This window comes from Thalia democratica, chromosome 9 (assembly GCF_965202585.1).
Source record: "Thalia democratica chromosome 9, ktThaDemo2.hap1.1, whole genome shotgun sequence".
NCBI lineage: Eukaryota > Metazoa > Chordata > Thaliacea > Salpida > Salpidae > Thalia > Thalia democratica.
Window position 1 is genome coordinate 28,553,810 of NC_139173.1, and position 16,885 is coordinate 28,570,694.

General features: G+C 26.7%; 4 protein-coding genes across 4 annotated transcripts; all 4 read right to left on the bottom strand.

Annotated features, from left to right (window-relative positions):
• Positions 1–5,826: 5,826 nt before the first annotated feature.
• Positions 5,827–6,237, bottom strand: LOC145844622 (histone H3-like). Its single transcript, XM_082952019.1, has one exon. The coding sequence runs from the start codon at positions 6,235–6,237 to the stop codon at positions 5,827–5,829; it is 411 nt and encodes a 136-aa protein (XP_082808145.1).
• Positions 6,238–6,798: 561 nt separating this feature from the next.
• On the bottom strand, positions 6,799–7,158 carry LOC145844623 (histone H2B 7-like). Its single transcript, XM_082952020.1, has one exon. It carries the CDS (start codon positions 7,153–7,155, stop codon positions 6,799–6,801), a length of 357 nt encoding a protein of 118 aa, XP_082808146.1. The 5' UTR covers positions 7,156–7,158.
• Positions 7,159–7,517: 359 nt separating this feature from the next.
• LOC145844674 (histone H4) lies at positions 7,518–7,829 on the bottom strand. Its single transcript, XM_082952083.1, has one exon. It carries the CDS (start codon positions 7,827–7,829, stop codon positions 7,518–7,520), a length of 312 nt encoding a protein of 103 aa, XP_082808209.1.
• A 1,633-nt stretch (positions 7,830–9,462) lies between these two features.
• Positions 9,463–9,837, bottom strand: LOC145843870 (histone H2A-like). The gene has a single exon (XM_082951128.1). It carries the CDS (start codon positions 9,835–9,837, stop codon positions 9,463–9,465), a length of 375 nt encoding a protein of 124 aa, XP_082807254.1.
• Positions 9,838–16,885: the final 7,048 nt, after the last annotated feature.

Genomic DNA, 16,885 nt, shown 5'->3' on the forward strand with positions numbered 1-16,885 from the left:
CGAAAACATGAACACAAACTAGTAGTACATTTTATTTATTTAAAAACATTTAACTTGAGAAAAACATCTAAAAACAAGATTCTAGTTTAAAAACTAGTTTAAAAAAAATGTTGAAAAACCAGCTAATAAATTATATACAGTTTTACTTTACCTAGGGTTGCCACACATGTTTTCAAATTTTATTCCAGGTTATTAAAAGTAAACATATTTGATTCTATTTTTAGTTTAAAGTAAAGCTTAAGGTAAGAAACTGTGTTAGATAATATAAAAACATAGAAAAAGTACTGTTAAGCTACTTTAAATACGTTTTTTGATAGAAAACAATTTTGATTATGACAAAAAAAAAATTATCTAATGATAGATTTTTTGTAGTAAACAATATTTTACTACTGAACATGAGAAAATTGTTAAAATTCCAGGTTTTTTTTTCAAAATTTCCCAAATTCTATTTTTTTTTTTGCATCAATTGTCTAATTTCAGGTTTTTTCAGGATTCCATGTAAAGTGGCAACCCTGTTTACAGTAAACAGTATGTTTTCAACCAATTGTGTTTAAGCAAATTCCCACACGACTTTTTAGCATGATATTTTTATTTGATGCTATACAATTATTTTAGTTATAGTACTTTCAATTTTAATATTGTTAAACAATTATTACATACTATTCATGTATGTTCAACTACTAAGGTATGATTAGAAACTAAAAACATTATGGTATGGATGCATTTCCACTTTTACTACAAATTTTTTATTTTACCTAAAAGTTTAAATTTGTTATTTAAGTTGTTAAAGTGCTTTAATAAGCTATAGTCAATATTTAATGTGTTTTAAATATATATTATTTAACTTTAACTACACTATAATAAATTTTTAATGGTGTTAGTCTGTGGACTAATATATTATGTTTTTTATGTTAAATATCATAAGTTTTACGTAAAGATTAAAAGTTTTAACTTCTCATTTATTTTAACTAATGTAATACCTTGTTTGATGTCTCATTAAAAATTTTTTTGTCAGTTTTTAATGATATTTAACATATGAACTAAGAAAAAAAACTTGAAAACTTACTAAATAAATAAAATAGCACGCTAAAAGTCACCTGACCGTTGAGATTTTGTAAATTACTGAATAACATTTGGGTATATTGTTTAAACAATTTTTCTAGGTTTCCTTTCCCTGTAAGTAACCTGTTTATATTTTTTCTACTACTAACTATGAAGCAACTATATATAAAATTACTCTGGGGATTTATTAGAGTTTAATGATTTTACTAAACAAAAAACAGTACATACTTATGGTATGAAAAGCTTATACTGTTAAATATTAGCTTTTAATATTAATATCAACATGCTTGTGTACTTTTGATCTTAAATTAAAAAATATAAAAAATAATTTTACAGTTATTTTCAAACATGACTCTTTTTTAAATTAAACATTTTTCACCATAAAAAAAAATAAATTAAGTTTTAAGGTTGTTTCAACAGAATTTTTAAAACTTAGGTTTTAGATTTCGATATAAATAAGAATTATTTAAATGTTGGAAGTTACATTACTGCTTTTTAGGCTTTTATACCTAAAAATTGAAAAAAAAAATTGTCTTATTGTTATAATCTTATTTTAAAAATAAAAAACTACAAATGTAAAACAATGCACTCAACTTTGGCTAGGTTATTAAAAACTCAAAAAATTTTAAAAAGAGAGTTGAAGAAAGACTATCTTGTTTAAGACTATTTTTGAACTTATTTTTTTAAACTTATTTCAATTTTTTTCAAACATTGCACAAGACTGAGTAAAAAAAAAACATAATTTTAAAACCTGAAAATAGTAATCTTTTATTTGAACTAGTTTAAAATGTTTTATATGCTTTTATCAATATACATTAAAACAGTTACTGAAGCTCAACTAGTATTAAATTTTATAGGAAATCTTACCAGACCATACAGTCTAATGACCAAGTACCTTTCAAATTGTGCTTTTTGAAGATATAGAATTTCTGGTAAAATAATTATTTTAAAAAGGAACACTTTTGGCTTACACAACAACTGAATAAACTGAGCAATTACTTATATTAAGCATGTGTTAAAAAGCATATTGAAACAATACTTTGTTTTATAATATGCAAACACTTTGTAAGTAAACAATGCAAGTACTATTTTCTGAAATAATTAAAATAACTGCAAGATTGTGAGACTAAAATATGTTCGAGTGTTAAAACTATCTGCTCGTTTTGTAGCATAGTTGTGGCGATGAGCACATGGCTAAAAATCACTCAAGCATGACATTTGGAAATTAACTGGGCAACCCTGCTTCGTAATTGCAAAGCTTTGAAGAAGTATAAAATTGTTAAAAGTGTCTAAAAACTACAGAAAATAGTTATTTATTGGAAGATTCAAGTTTCTTAATGTGTAAAGCTGGTGTTGGCAAACTGCGGTCGACAAAAAGTAATTTTCGAATCTTACACAAGATATTCTGAGGTCAAAAATTAAAAAAAAAAACTGAATGTGGTCGGCAAAGACTTATATTTTTTTTGATTTGGGCCGCGACAACCAAATGTCAGTCAAACACAACAAACTATATCCATTCTCTTTCAAGACACATGTAACTAACAAAAAATCAACCTCGCATATAGTAAAAGTTATAGCAACATATAGTATCTATTACTTTTTAGTTATTGAAAACTTTTTTTAATAAAATCACGCGTTAAAAAAAATTCCTGAATTATTTTTTTACGTAACTAAAACAGGAAAAATTTTTATTAGTTTATGTATAAAACAAAGCGAGTCAATAAAAAGATTTATGAAAAAGTAATTTTTTTTTTTAATAATCTAGGGTAAAAAAAAAAACTTATAGAAATTTTTTTTACAATTTAATGCTTTTGATTTCCATGCTTAAGCTTTTAGTTTACAGTTTGTAGTCTGTATTCTGTGGTACAAATTGTTTTATTTTAAAGAGTTCCATTTTAAAACAGTAAATTCTGAGGAAATCTTGCATGAAATACATCAAACTAGTCTTCTTGAGTTAAAAAAATTAATAGCTTATAAAGTGTATAATAATCAACCCTAAACACCTGAAAATAACAAACTGATAATAAAATAAGTTAAAATCTAAAATAAAAGTACACAATTTTTACTAAAAATCAGGTCAAAAAGGTATCTAAAGGTTTTAGAAAGATATCACAATTAGCCTAAGTTTTGCACAAAAATAAAGCATCCTTAGTTAGTTTGTATATTTTCAACAAAAGTCTATTTGGCCTGAGTTTGTTGGAACCCTACATTATACTAGAACCTAAAACTAAATATTAACAAAGTTATAATTTTTTACAGGCTGGTTTAAAAATATTTAGCCTGAGTTACAAAATAATAGCATAATTCATCCTAATTTAAAAAAAAGACAAACTCAAAATCTGAAAAATATATAGTTAATAAAGGTTAAACACCTTGAAAATGCTTGTTCAGACAAAAGAAGTAAATAGCTTGAAAATAAAATTTGAAGAGTTTTATTTTTCAAAATTTTAAGTTAGTACAATTCTTTATCTAAAACTTTATAAAAAAAAACATACCTAACTAGCTTGAGATTTGCAAAAAAACTTTAGAAAACCTGATCCAATTTAAATTTTTCACAAAATCTTCAATAAGTTCAAACTAACCTGTGTTTGTGGCAACTCTGTAGTAACTTTAATCTATATTTTCTTTAATTTTTATAAAGGCTGCTAAAGGTTTTTAAATTTTTATAAAGCTTGCTGAATTTTATCCAGGTTTTTAAAAGTAGAAGCTTTTTGATCCATTTAAAGAACAAAATTAAATGAAAAGATACTCTACTGCTACTTAAAACCTGTTTTACAGTAAACAAAATAATTTTAGATAACACAAAGTAAAATATTACATATTTTAAATTTTTTGTACCTAACAAATTTTATTTTATTTTACATGCAAAATGGTTTCAAGTTCCAGGTTTTCTAGTGATTTCGTTCCAAATTCCAGGTTTTTCTAGGATTCCAGGTTTTTTTGCCCTAAATTTATACATGCCATTCAGTTCATTTATAAACACACTTATAAATATATAGCCATTAACTGTTTTAAGTTACTTGTAACTGAAAATTGCTAATATAATCATTTTAATACTACTACTATGAATTTATATAAAAAGGAATATTAATATACTTAAATATATTTTTTATTTAGCCTTAAGTCATAACTATTAGTGACACTACTTATATCATCATAAATAGCCATTTATTTTAAAAAGTTTATAAAATTGGCTAATTTAGTTTAAAAAAAAAGAACCTTTATTAACGATGATATTATTACTTGAAATGCATAAATAAAAACAAGAAAATTTCAGCCGTGTAAGACTAGCCCTTATAACTCTCCATCATGAAATCAGACATGGAATGATGTCTGACAGGTCTTTCTCATGGACACCAACCCATGGACAATACATGTGAGCATCACTTTTTGCTTCCTCAACAACATTGCTTACGTTAACAGTTGTAATTGAACCTCAAAACCAAAAATTAAGAGTCTTCTTGCAATGTGGAGGTGTTTCCCCTAATATTTGCTGAATCAGCAAAACATTTAAGTTTTTTTTTTCATATTTTTTTCATTCTTAGTTATTAAAAGTTTTTTTTGATGGTAACTTACATTAATAATTTTGTTTTACCGCCACTAACCCTTACCGATTTTTTAAATATTTTTTCAAATTGTTTATCTTTTAGTTATTTTTCTGCTTTTTGTTGTACATTTTTTTTCTTTTTTTTCTGTCTCTCGTGCAAAAACTGTAACTCGTGCAAAAATGACCATTGGTGCAAATTTGTCTTCGTACAAGAGTATCTTCGTGCAATTTTGTGCTCTTGTGGAATTTTGTCTTTGTGCAATTTTGTCCCCTCGTTCAATGTAGTGACCTATTGCAATTATCTTCGTGCAATTTTGACCCATTCCCATTTGTACAACATATTTTCACTCGTTTTAAATCTATTGACGGTATTTAATATGTCTAGCTTCAAATAACAAAAAACAAATTATAAATGAGTATAAAAACTCAAATCAATAAAAAAATGTAGTAATTTAACAGGTAATTAAAACTGATTAAAAAAGTGAAAATGTTAAAGTGATGTTTTTTTAACTTAATAAGTACTTTGGTTTCTTGTTATAAGATAAGAGATAGTTTACACAACAGTTAGCAAAATAGTTTCAAGATTTAGCCAAAACTAAATCAAATAATTAATTACTTCGACGTTGAAATATAACAAAGGTAAATACAAGTTAAAATTTAATAATTTAAAAAGTAAGCGTATGCATTATATTAAAGATTCGTTGTTCAGTAACAAATACTTACAATGACTAAGAAAAAGTTCGACATTAAACATAGCATACAAACAAGCCACTTGCGCTCAAAGTAACTAGTGAAAAGAGTGAAGGATAACAAAGAGTAGAAAACGAGCATTTTGTTAGTTGAAAATGTCCTGCTTAAAGTTGTTTGAAAGCATTTGTAAAGTTTTTAGCTTTTACGCACAACAGTTTTTTACTATCATTTGAAGCTCAAACTTTACATACTCGACTAAAGTTTGTTTGGTTATTTTTCTAGATTTATTTAGCAGGTAATATGATAAACGCTTAAGATTTGTTTAACTAAAATTAATAAAACTGTGCTTGAACATGTTTATTTGTGTATAGTCTAATATATGCTAAGTAAAGCTAAATCATATTATTAATTAAGTTTACCATATTTAAGCGTGTTACAAGCTATTAGTTTGAACGAACCACAATATTATTTAAGTATTATCAAATACAAAAGGTGGCTCTTATAAGAGCCAGTTCAAAAAGAACAATTTAAGCACGTTCACCGCGGATACGACGGGCTAGTTGGATGTCTTTGGGCATGATGGTTACCCTCTTTGAGTGGATAGCGCACAAGTTGGTGTCCTCGAAAAGCCCGACCAAGTAAGCTTCAGCAGCTTCTTGAAGTGCCATGACTGCACTGCTTTGGAAACGCAAATCAGTCTTGAAATCTTGAGCGATTTCGCGCACAAGACGTTGGAATGGCAACTTGCGGATCAAAAGCTCGGTGGACTTTTGGTAACGACGGATCTCACGAAGAGCAACGGTACCTGGGCGGTACCGATGAGGCTTCTTGACACCTCCAGTTGCTGGTGCACTTTTGCGTGCAGCCTTGGTGGCGAGTTGCTTGCGGGGTGCTTTTCCTCCAGTTGATTTGCGGGCGGTTTGCTTTGTGCGAGCCATGATGAAGTGATAATTTTACAACCATAGAAGACAAATTATACTGAAACTATAGGCGTAACGAACGTTGGCGAAGCAAACATAATATACACTGAAAGCGGTAGAGAGTTACACAGCTTTAGTAGTTTTGCTATAGTTTAACTATTTAATTTTTTTTTTCTTTGTATAAATACTAGTAGAACTATAAAAAACTTTTAAAGTGTAAGTATTATTTTGAAATATCTTAAGTTAAATGTAAAATAAAGTTTAAAAAATACTAACAATTTTGCAGTGCTAATTGTTACTTACGACTTATTACAAACTGAGTTTTATATCATTTAAGTTTTTAAAGCACCAAAGTTAAGTTAAAAAGTATCTGTTAGACAATGTTAGATCTAACTGTTTAAACAGAACAAGCTTATGTCAAGAGCTAGATATAAAAAAAGGTACTAAAAAATACAAGTTTTAGAAAAATTATATAAAAAATTATAATAAAAAGATTTTTAAGTACTCATGCCTAAGTTTTTAAGTATGTATAACACATATATGGGTGGCTCTTAAAAGAGCCTGGTTGTTATAAACCATTTATTTGGAGCTGGTGTACTTGGTAACTGCTTTGGTACCTTCAGAGACTGCGTGTTTGGCCAACTCACCGGGCAACAACAGACGAACTGCAGTTTGAATCTCGCGACTGCTGATGGTTGAACGCTTGTTGTAGTGAGCCAAACGTGAAGCTTCGGCGGCAATGCGCTCGAAGATGTCGTTGACGAAAGAGTTCATGATGCTCATGGCCTTGCTGGAAATTCCAGTATCGGGGTGTACTTGCTTGAGCACTTTGTACACGTAGATGCTGAAGCTTTCCTTGCGACGAGCCCTGCGCTTCTTCTTACCTTCAGCTGGGACGTTCTTAACTGCTTTCTTGCTACCTTTGGATGCTGCCATTGTGGATGAATGATAACTTTTTAGCGGAGTTGCTTTATATATTATGAAGTTACGAACCTCGGCTAGAAGAAAATGAGAGTTTTAACTCTTCTCTCGTTTTCTTAACTAATTGACATCAGGCTCAGATAAAACCATACAAACGGTCGTTTAGTATATAAAAAATACTTTATAAAATTTGAAGTTTATTGTCATAACAAACCAATCTATTTACTTTGAAAAAAATATATATCAATAGTATTTTTCAACAATATGTATATTAAGCCATTAATACCTAAAATTTTTATTACTTTTCGTTTTAGAAGAAAATCAAACGTATAAAATTCATTGGGTGGCTCTTAAAAGAGCCGAGGTGTATGGTGTAATTAACCTCCGAATCCGTACAAAGTACGTCCTTGACGCTTCAATGCGTATACGACATCCAAAGCGGTGACAGTCTTACGCTTGGCATGCTCGGTGTAAGTGACTGCATCACGAACAACGTTTTCCAAGAATACTTTCAGCACACCACGAGTTTCTTCGTAGATCAAGCCTGAAATACGCTTGACACCGCCTCGACGAGCCAATCGGCGAATGGCGGGCTTGGTGATACCCTGGATGTTATCACGAAGGACTTTGCGATGACGTTTCGCGCCTCCTTTTCCCAAACCTTTTCCTCCTTTACCACGACCTGACATGTTTAATGTATAATATTGTGGCTGAAACTACGGTATTTATACACAGTAGCGAGAGTTACGAACCGCGTTTAAACATGGATTAGCCACCTAGTGTTTAGTTTACTTAATTAAACGAGGGAATAGAAAAAATAATTAGTTAATCTCTCTCATAAAGACGACTGCTTAGCACTCAAAATAATGAGAGAATTAAAAAAAATCGAGATTTTCAATTTTCTCGCCAAAATTTGCGCGTAAACTGTTTTTTTTATTTCTTTTATACTTTGTGAGCTTAACTTTATACTAATGTGTACCTTTGGCGACGCATGGTATGTTTTCTGTTAAGTAGTTCGATAAATTTACAAGTATTTAACAAACCTTTTAACTTTATAACTGTATGAAACTATTTTAGAGAGATAAAGTACTACACTTACAATAATCGTTTGTAAATAAGCTATATCAAAAAAAAAAAACTTTTTTATAGTATTATAGTGTGTTTTTCAAAGTGGAGCTTCTCTCTAACACTCGACCAAAGCAACGCTCCTAGTATATGCTTCCAATATTAAGACAACTTATTTTCTCGACTGGAATTAATATAGATTTTAAATATTGTTGTTTTGTTATTTTTTATTTCTTAAATATTTAAAAATTTTATAAGATATCATGAAGCTGTTAGTTATAAATGAAAAAAAACTGTACTTAGCTGTAGTTTGTTTTATGAATATTTGTAGATTTAATTAACCAGCTATAGAACTTTTATTAACACTTTTATTTCTCACTAAATTTTACTAAATTACTAAGCCTTACGTCTACAGTAAAGAAAAAGTAATTAAATGTTGAAAGTTGCTCGTAAAATGACAACTTAGAATATAAAGTGTTTTTGCGTATAATATAGATAAAAAAACAAGTTTTTTATAATTTTCATAATGTAAAACTATAAATCGACAAGATTTTTGCAACCTGTTTTTGCTGGAACATACCTAAAAACTTGAGTAAAAAATTTCACCGCTGGTAATTCTAATGAGTAATACCAAATTTGAATTTTATGCATGAGAGTATAAAAAAATTTGAAAATTGCGCTTAAAATCGCAAGGGAAATAGAGTAAAGGATATTAAAGAGCGAAAAGGAGGATAAAATACGCTTAAAACTTCCCGCTTAAGGTGGTTTAAATGTTTTTGTATGTTAACGAGATCTTAAGTCTTAATAATTAAACATTTATGTTTTATATTAATTTTTATTGATTAAAAACAAATTGTAATTATGAAATAGACTTTTAGTTAAACTAAAATTTTCTAATAATTTATTAATTTTAAGCAATAAACATAAAATATATAAGTTTTAACAAAATAAATACTAAAAAAACTCAACTACTTTATAAAGAACTTTCACTAATTAACTAAAAAACCATTTACAAAATAAATTAGAACAAAGTTTATAATATTTATTTTCATACTATTAACGAAGTATAAAAATAGTAGTACAAATTATTATCTGCTAAACCATTGTACTTCATTATTTATAACAAATTTTTTATCCCACTAACGAACCTAAACTAAAATGTTAATTTATTACATTCTAACAACTAACTTCCGAAAAATTGACTTAAGCTAAATTTAGGTGGCCCTTAAAAGGACCTGCTTTTAGTATCGTAGATACTTAAGCTTTCTTTGCGGTCTTCTTTGGCAGAAGAACAGATTGGATGTTTGGCAATACACCTCCTTGAGCGATGGTAACTCCTCCCAATAATTTGTTCAACTCTTCGTCGTTGCGGATGGCAAGTTGAAGGTGACGGGGAATGATACGAGACTTCTTGTTGTCACGAGCAGCATTTCCAGCCAACTCGAGTACTTCAGCGCTCAAGTATTCCAATACTGCAGCCAAGTAGACTGGTGCTCCGGCACCAACACGTTCGCTGTAGTTACCGTTTCTCAGCAGACGGTGAATACGACCGACTGGAAACTGAAGTCCAGCGCGTGATGAACGGCTCTTTGGCTTGGATTTGGTTTTTGCTCCCTTTCCACGTCCTGACATGATGCTTTGATGAATAACAAATCTTAGGCAATATTTGCTTTATATTCTATTAGTTACGAACCTCGGCTAACAAAATAGCATTAGCGCCCACTAATGATTGGCAATTAACTTCTCTCAAATTATTAAAGAAGTAAATTTAACAATATAAACAAAAAAATCTCTCATTTTTTTTTTTTTAATCATTTACCATTTTCTTAAATCTAATGAGTTGTGTTGAAAATACATATGTTTTCAAAAAAAAAATAATATAAATATTAAACTTCTTTTTCAACCTACTGTTTTAATACATATATATATATGTATATATATATATATATATATATAAAATAAGGTTAATGTTTAAACGTAAACACTTTCAACTGAGCCCACTTGAAGGGCTTTTAAATAATTTATTCAAATGGCGATTTTAAAAATTCTGGAACATATGTTTCACAAAGCTTTAATTTTGGTACTGAATATTTGTAATGTACAATATTACGTCATACTGTTTTTTGTTTTTTTGCATAACTTTTGTATCTTTGTTTAGTACAGTGCTTTGTATTTTGAATTTAACTGGCTGATGATCAAAGCTCTATGAAAAATTAAAGCTTTGTGAAACATATGTTCCAGAATTTTTAAAATCGCCATTTGAAGTATACAATTTATAGTTTTTAGTGATTTAGGTTTTCAATAGCAACAAATTAAATGTTAGAAGTAAAACATTAAAACTTATCTTAATTTTTTTATGATTAACGCTTTTTTTCTAAAATTTAGTTTAAGTAGATTTACCATTTTATACAATTTTCTCTCATTATATAGAGAATATAAAATAATTTTAAGTTAAATAAAATTTTCAAACATAATAATTGTGTTTTATTTCTAAACAATAAACAAAAAACAAGTATGTACATATGTTTATATAACCACGCACAAAGTGATCAGATCACTAACCATTTACAAAAACTAAAAAAAAAAAATTACGATAAAAGTTTAAATAGAAAAATTAAAGTTTTTATTAAACAAACATATACTATAACTATAAATTGAGACATCCAAATCAATAAAGAGGCCGAGTTAAAGCTGATATTTCCGTATTTACTTCAAAATATAGGTTAAATTCTAAAATAACTTTAACTCACTTTTTTTCTTATTTATAAACTTCCTATTGTACTAAACGTAGGAGTAATACGATACTAGACTTAAACTTAAAAAAGCTTTTGGTATTTAAATTATGATATTATCTAACTTTTTAAAGTTAACTTTATAGTTGTAGTATTTCAATTAATAACTAAATTATAGTATTTTACTAGTTTATAAAGCAGTAATCAATTATTATAAAGTGCGGAAAATAGTATAAGTGTTTCATATTATTTATTAGTTTATTAAACATAAAGTAATGTCAAGTCAGCAAAATATTACAAACTTAACTATAACTATTGACTTAAAAATTATATTTCAAATGTTTTTGAATAAAAATCAGACAAAAACGTTTAACTATTGTAATTTCGTACAAATAGAAATAAATTTTTAAGATTACAAAAAATCAATCATATTTTTAAAACTTGCTTGATTTTTATTTACATTTTACTTTTTTGTAAACACTTCAAAGTTAAATTTCAATTTTTTTTTTCTAAATTAAAAATATTATGATTCGTGAGTAAATAATTTTCTTATAAGCATCAGCTTAAAATAAGTACTAATGATTAGTTAACAATTTACATAAACTGCACAAGAAAAGAATAAAGTTTTCTGTTTAAAATTCTGGTTAAAGCACTATCTTGAAAATAATATGAAAATATATTGAAAAACAACAATATCAATGCATTACATCAATCAATTTAGTTAAGGTGACTCTTTTCAGAACTGAATTATACTTCGATATTATATTTAACCTCCAAATCTACACAAGGTACGTCAATTCATACAACATATAAACAGTACAGTATTATCAAATTAAAAAAATTTAAAACAACTTCTTTTATATAACTAACTAATTTATAATTTAGATACGTTGGTCATTTAAAACTCTGGTAATAATAACGTTTGTTACTTTTTAATGGCTAATCTTATATATAAGATTAGTATCATTTTCTGTACATTTACTAAATAGTAAAATGTGTTACTAAATAGTAAAATTAAATACTATGACATTTTAAAAAATCTTAAACTGTTAAAAACCCTTATTACTTAGAAAATTACATATTAGTTTTATATAACTAAATATAAACAAGTACTGGCCCGTTAGTGTAATAATAACTCGAAAATACGTTTTCTAAATACTAGATAAAAAGCCAGAGGTAAATAACAACAAAAAAAAGAGCATTAAAAACGTTAAAAAGTTCTGCATAAAACCATTTTAACTCCTTTAAATATCGATAGGCCACTTAGCGGTCAAAAATTTAATAAAAAGAAAGAAAGAACTTAAAATAAAGCTTTTATTTTAATGTAATGTTTACGCTAACTTCATTAGTTTTACTTAATTTAACTTCTTTTTTTCTAAAATCTTTAACTATTTTAAAAAGATTAAAAACTACATAAGTTATCTTTCTTCATTTAATTTTTCTTTTTATATGAGTTTTTTTTGTAAAACTATTACAACTACCCATACCTGCTAAAAAACAACCTTTATTTATTTTGTCGATTTTTCTATGCTGTTTTAACGATTGAGTAGATTATGTGTTTATCAACTTCAGGCGTGAGATATCTGCACTTAAATTTGAAACTTTAAAAACTTTGTTAGGTATTTTTTTTTACTTTGTTAATTGGTTCTTTTTTTTAAGTGTTCGCAAAAAATGAAACATTAAGTACACATTATACAACACTCGTCTTCTGAGCGTAACTGTTTGTTAATTTATTTAATTTTTAAGGTTTGTAGTTTTAGGCGAAACTAACAGTTATGATGGCTGAGGTTTTCTTTTGCTAACAAAATCACGATGTAAATGAAAACTTAAACACAAAACAATACTTTTGTATAAAAATATGGTCTAACTGTACTATTTTTTGTTTATACTATATAGTATATACTTATTTATTGCTTTATCAGTTTGTAAAATTTTTGTTCGACTATTTAAACAGCATAAATTTTGAATTAGATTTTATGATAAAAAGCAGTCAGCTTAGATATTTACATTACTTTTGTAAAAATATAGTCTAATTGTACTATTTTTTGTTAATACTGTATAGTATATATACTTATTTATTGCTTTATCAGTTTTTAAAATGTTTGTTCGACTATTTTAAGAGCATAAATTTTCAATTAAACTTTTATAATAAAAACCAGTCAGCTTAGATATTTACTGCATCCTGGACAAGACGTTAAAAGGTATCCAAGTGATGTACGACTCGATAACTGAAAAGTGTTTTGGTGCACCAGGCCCTAGGACCAAACATTTTGAGCGTTTTTTTTTTGTTGTAATTCAACAAATTATATATAGCATAGATGTTTTTTATTTACTTATTTGTACATTCTTTCAGTAAAAAAAGGAAATTGTTTATTAACTTTGTAAAGCTTTTCGTTTCTCTGTAACTTTTTTTTGACTCAATTTTCAAGAAAAATTACTTTGACTTATAACACTTAAAAAAATCTTTAAAAGAAAATTAAATTTTAGAAATTTTAAAATTTAAAACTTATTGCTACTTATATTGGTTAAATATAAAATTAAAGTTATACATTCTGTTCGTTTTTACTAACTTTAAAACTAGGTAAAAAAGTGTTGATCATGCCAATTCGATCATCAGACCACAAGTTTCGGTAGACTGAGACCGGTTTCGTCCTTATTAGGACTCATCAGTCAGTCACAACCGAAAAACGTTTCGCCGATTTTGTTGAAAGGTAAAAAAGTAGTTAAAGTTTTATTAAACAACTATATACTCTTAAACAAAAGTTTTAAAAACTAACTAATGATATCAGCTTTAGGATTCCATATTTTTTTGATTTTTTAGCTTATAGCATCATCAAACGTTTTATGCGATTTACGAAAATTAATACAAATTACTTCAGTTACTGACAGTGGTTTTATTTAAAATAGTTGAAAAAGTTGTATTGTTCTTTTATATTTTAACAACTTCGTAAAAATTATTATTATGAGGTTTAATAATTAGACTTTCACTTATAAACTTCCAAAAAAAAGTTTATAATAAAAATACTAACTCAGTTTAAACAAATAAAAGTTATGTTGACGCGTCGTCGATTTATTTAATAAACTTTTATTTTAAACTACACGTTGATCGATTTTATGACTAATGTAAAAATGTAAAACAAGTTTTTGAAGTCCACCAAAACTTTAACTTAATTAGTAAACTGTCGAAACTGCGTTTTAATAACATGCAAAAGCAAAGAACACTGTCTGTAGAATATATTTCTACACTAAAAGTTTATAAAAAAAAATGTTTATGAAGTTTTTTAACAACTTTTTTACTCGTCAAACTAATTTTTACAATATTTTAAATAAATAGTATTTTCTTTAAAATTTATTTTGAAAAAGCACATAAAAAAGCACAGTAGTTGTTTTATTCAGAAAAGAGTGTTAACTATTTAAAGGATACATTAAATTAAAAAAATATTCTTTTATCTTACTATTAAAGCCTTTATAGTTATTGTTATTAAATAAATGACCATACTATGTTAAAGTTTAAATACTCTTAGAATAACTTAAAATAAATATGTAGTAAATAAATTGTTATAAGAAAAAAAAGTTATATTATAAAGCTTTGTTAAATAAGTCTATTCTATTTGATTAACGTCGAAAAATTATTTTTACAAATTTGAAAACAACTTATTTAAATATATCAAACTAAAGTCTAAATTTTAAAATAAGTTTACATTAGTTTTAATAGATATATATAAGACTATTTTATGTGTGTTAAGAGTAAAGATTTGTATTTTATAAATATCTGTTTAGTCAAAAAAAAATTACTTAAATTTTCGCTTACTAAGAAAACCTTTCAACGCCAAATTGAACATATGAAAGAGTGAGTTTTGGAACTAGCACTTAAAAGCACATTGTAACCAGAGTGAAAGATAAAAAAGAGTAAAAGTTGAGAGTTTTGTATGTTTAAAATTTCCCGCTCAAATCAGTTAACAAGCGTTTGTGAATTTCTAAACCCTAATATGGGAAATACTTTCTCAGTATCAATTTGAGTTAAAGTTGTATTCAACTAACGCAGATTTTTAAAATTTCACTTTATAAGTTTGCCAAGTGTGCTTTGACAGCTATAATTTTTCTATGTATAAAATTAGATGTATAAAAAAACATTATAATTTAATATAAATAAATATCTGATAAATAAAATTAACTGTTTCACCAATTAAAATTCATTATTTAACTTCTATAAATTTGGATTACTGGACTAAAGGAACATACTTTATATTACTATTTATATGTATATGATGTATAGTGAAGAAAAATTTATTAGTTGCAAGAATCGAAGTTAGCAAGGTGTTAATTTATTATTTAAACAGTTAAATTATATTCGTATTATAGTTTAAGTGGCCCATAAAAGGACCTGGTTTGTAGTAAACCGTATATTTAGAGCTGGTGTACTTGGTGACTGCTTTGGTACCTTCAGAGACGGCGTGTTTAACCAACTCACCGGGCAACAACAGACGAACAGCAGTTTGAATTTTGCGACTGTTGAATGTTTAATAGAACATTTTTTTTTTATAAATTTACGTGTTAGAAGTTTTAAATTACAAAACTTACTGATATTTCTATTGGATTTTTTTATTCTAAATAGCTCATTGAAAAGTTAAACAGTAAATTAGAATTGCGCCTTAAACTAAAAAATGTTCACTAAAACCAAAGTTCTAAAAGTTAATTAACAATTTAAGTTTGTAGCTTTTGATTAATTGCTTGTTTATTTAATAGATTCCACCGTTATTAAGCAATTAGTTTGTGGCCTACAAAAACTAATACAAGTAGTTTGAAATACTGACATTCATTTTTGGTAAGTTATCAAATGTGTTTTTAAGTATTTTAACGAACTTTATAACATTATTATAAAGACAATTGTTATATTAACCTTTTACTTTTTGAAGAAAAAATAAAAAAAATTAATAGTTATGAAAGAAAGCAACTTAGTTCAGAAAAAAAGTTTTATTGATACGTAGTCAACTCATTTGATTACCTTTTATTTTAAGTAAACGATTATAGATATTTTATACAGAATGTGAAAAAGTAAAATAAATTTTAAAAACGCGTCAAAAAAGTTTTTGAAAAATAGTAAAGACAAAGAATACAATTTAAAGATTGTATTTCAGCACTATAAATTTTAGAACTAGTTACTAAAGTTGAGAAAAAAATAAAGTTTTTGTCAAATTGAATCTAACATTGTTAAAGAAATACTGTTTTCTTTTTTTTTATTGAAAAAGCACACATAAAAGTTAAGTAGTAGCTGTTTTATTAGTAAAATAAAAGTAATTAGTTAAATGTCACTCTAGATTTTAAAATACAGACTTGATTATATTTTTGTTAGATTTTATATTTCTTTAAAATTCAAACTTTGAAAAAAAGTTAACTTTTCTACCCCATACGAAAATTATAATAAATAAATATAGCTTACGAAACAGATGTGTTATTCATAAGTTGAAATGATATTCAACAGTCGTTTTTTAGCATGTTCATTGTATAATAATATTATGACAAGGTTAAAATACACTGCAGAGGTTAGAACTTTCGTAAACTTAAAATTAATAAAAAGTAATTTGAAAAAAAGATATAAAGCCATGCATTGCGTAAAAAATGTTTTTATTATTCACGTTCAAAGATGTTTTAAACTAAATTAAACAAAAATTTTATTTAATATGTAACAAGTCAAAGTTCAAAACTTTATAAAATATGAAAGTATATGTGTAAAACTAAACATCTGTATGACAAATTTTGGTTTTTAGTCTAAAATTTCCTCACTAAAACTTTCAATGACTAAGAAATAGTTTCAACACTAATTATGACAAACGAAGGAGCGAGTGTTGTAAACTGCGCTTAAAATTACAGTGTAAACAGAGTGCAAGATAATAAAGAGTAAAAGATGAGAACTTTTTAAGTCAAAAATTTCCCGCTCAAAGTAGTTA

What these genes read in the sequence shown, in the direction of transcription:
- LOC145844622 (XM_082952019.1), bottom strand. Translation starts at nt 6,237, where the DNA reads ATGGCTCGCACAAAGCAAACCGCCCGCAAATCAACTGGAGGAAAAGCA.
- LOC145844623 (XM_082952020.1), bottom strand. Translation starts at nt 7,155, where the DNA reads ATGGCAGCATCCAAAGGTAGCAAGAAAGCAGTTAAGAACGTCCCAGCT.
- LOC145844674 (XM_082952083.1), bottom strand. Translation starts at nt 7,829, where the DNA reads ATGTCAGGTCGTGGTAAAGGAGGAAAAGGTTTGGGAAAAGGAGGCGCG.
- LOC145843870 (XM_082951128.1), bottom strand. Translation starts at nt 9,837, where the DNA reads ATGTCAGGACGTGGAAAGGGAGCAAAAACCAAATCCAAGCCAAAGAGC.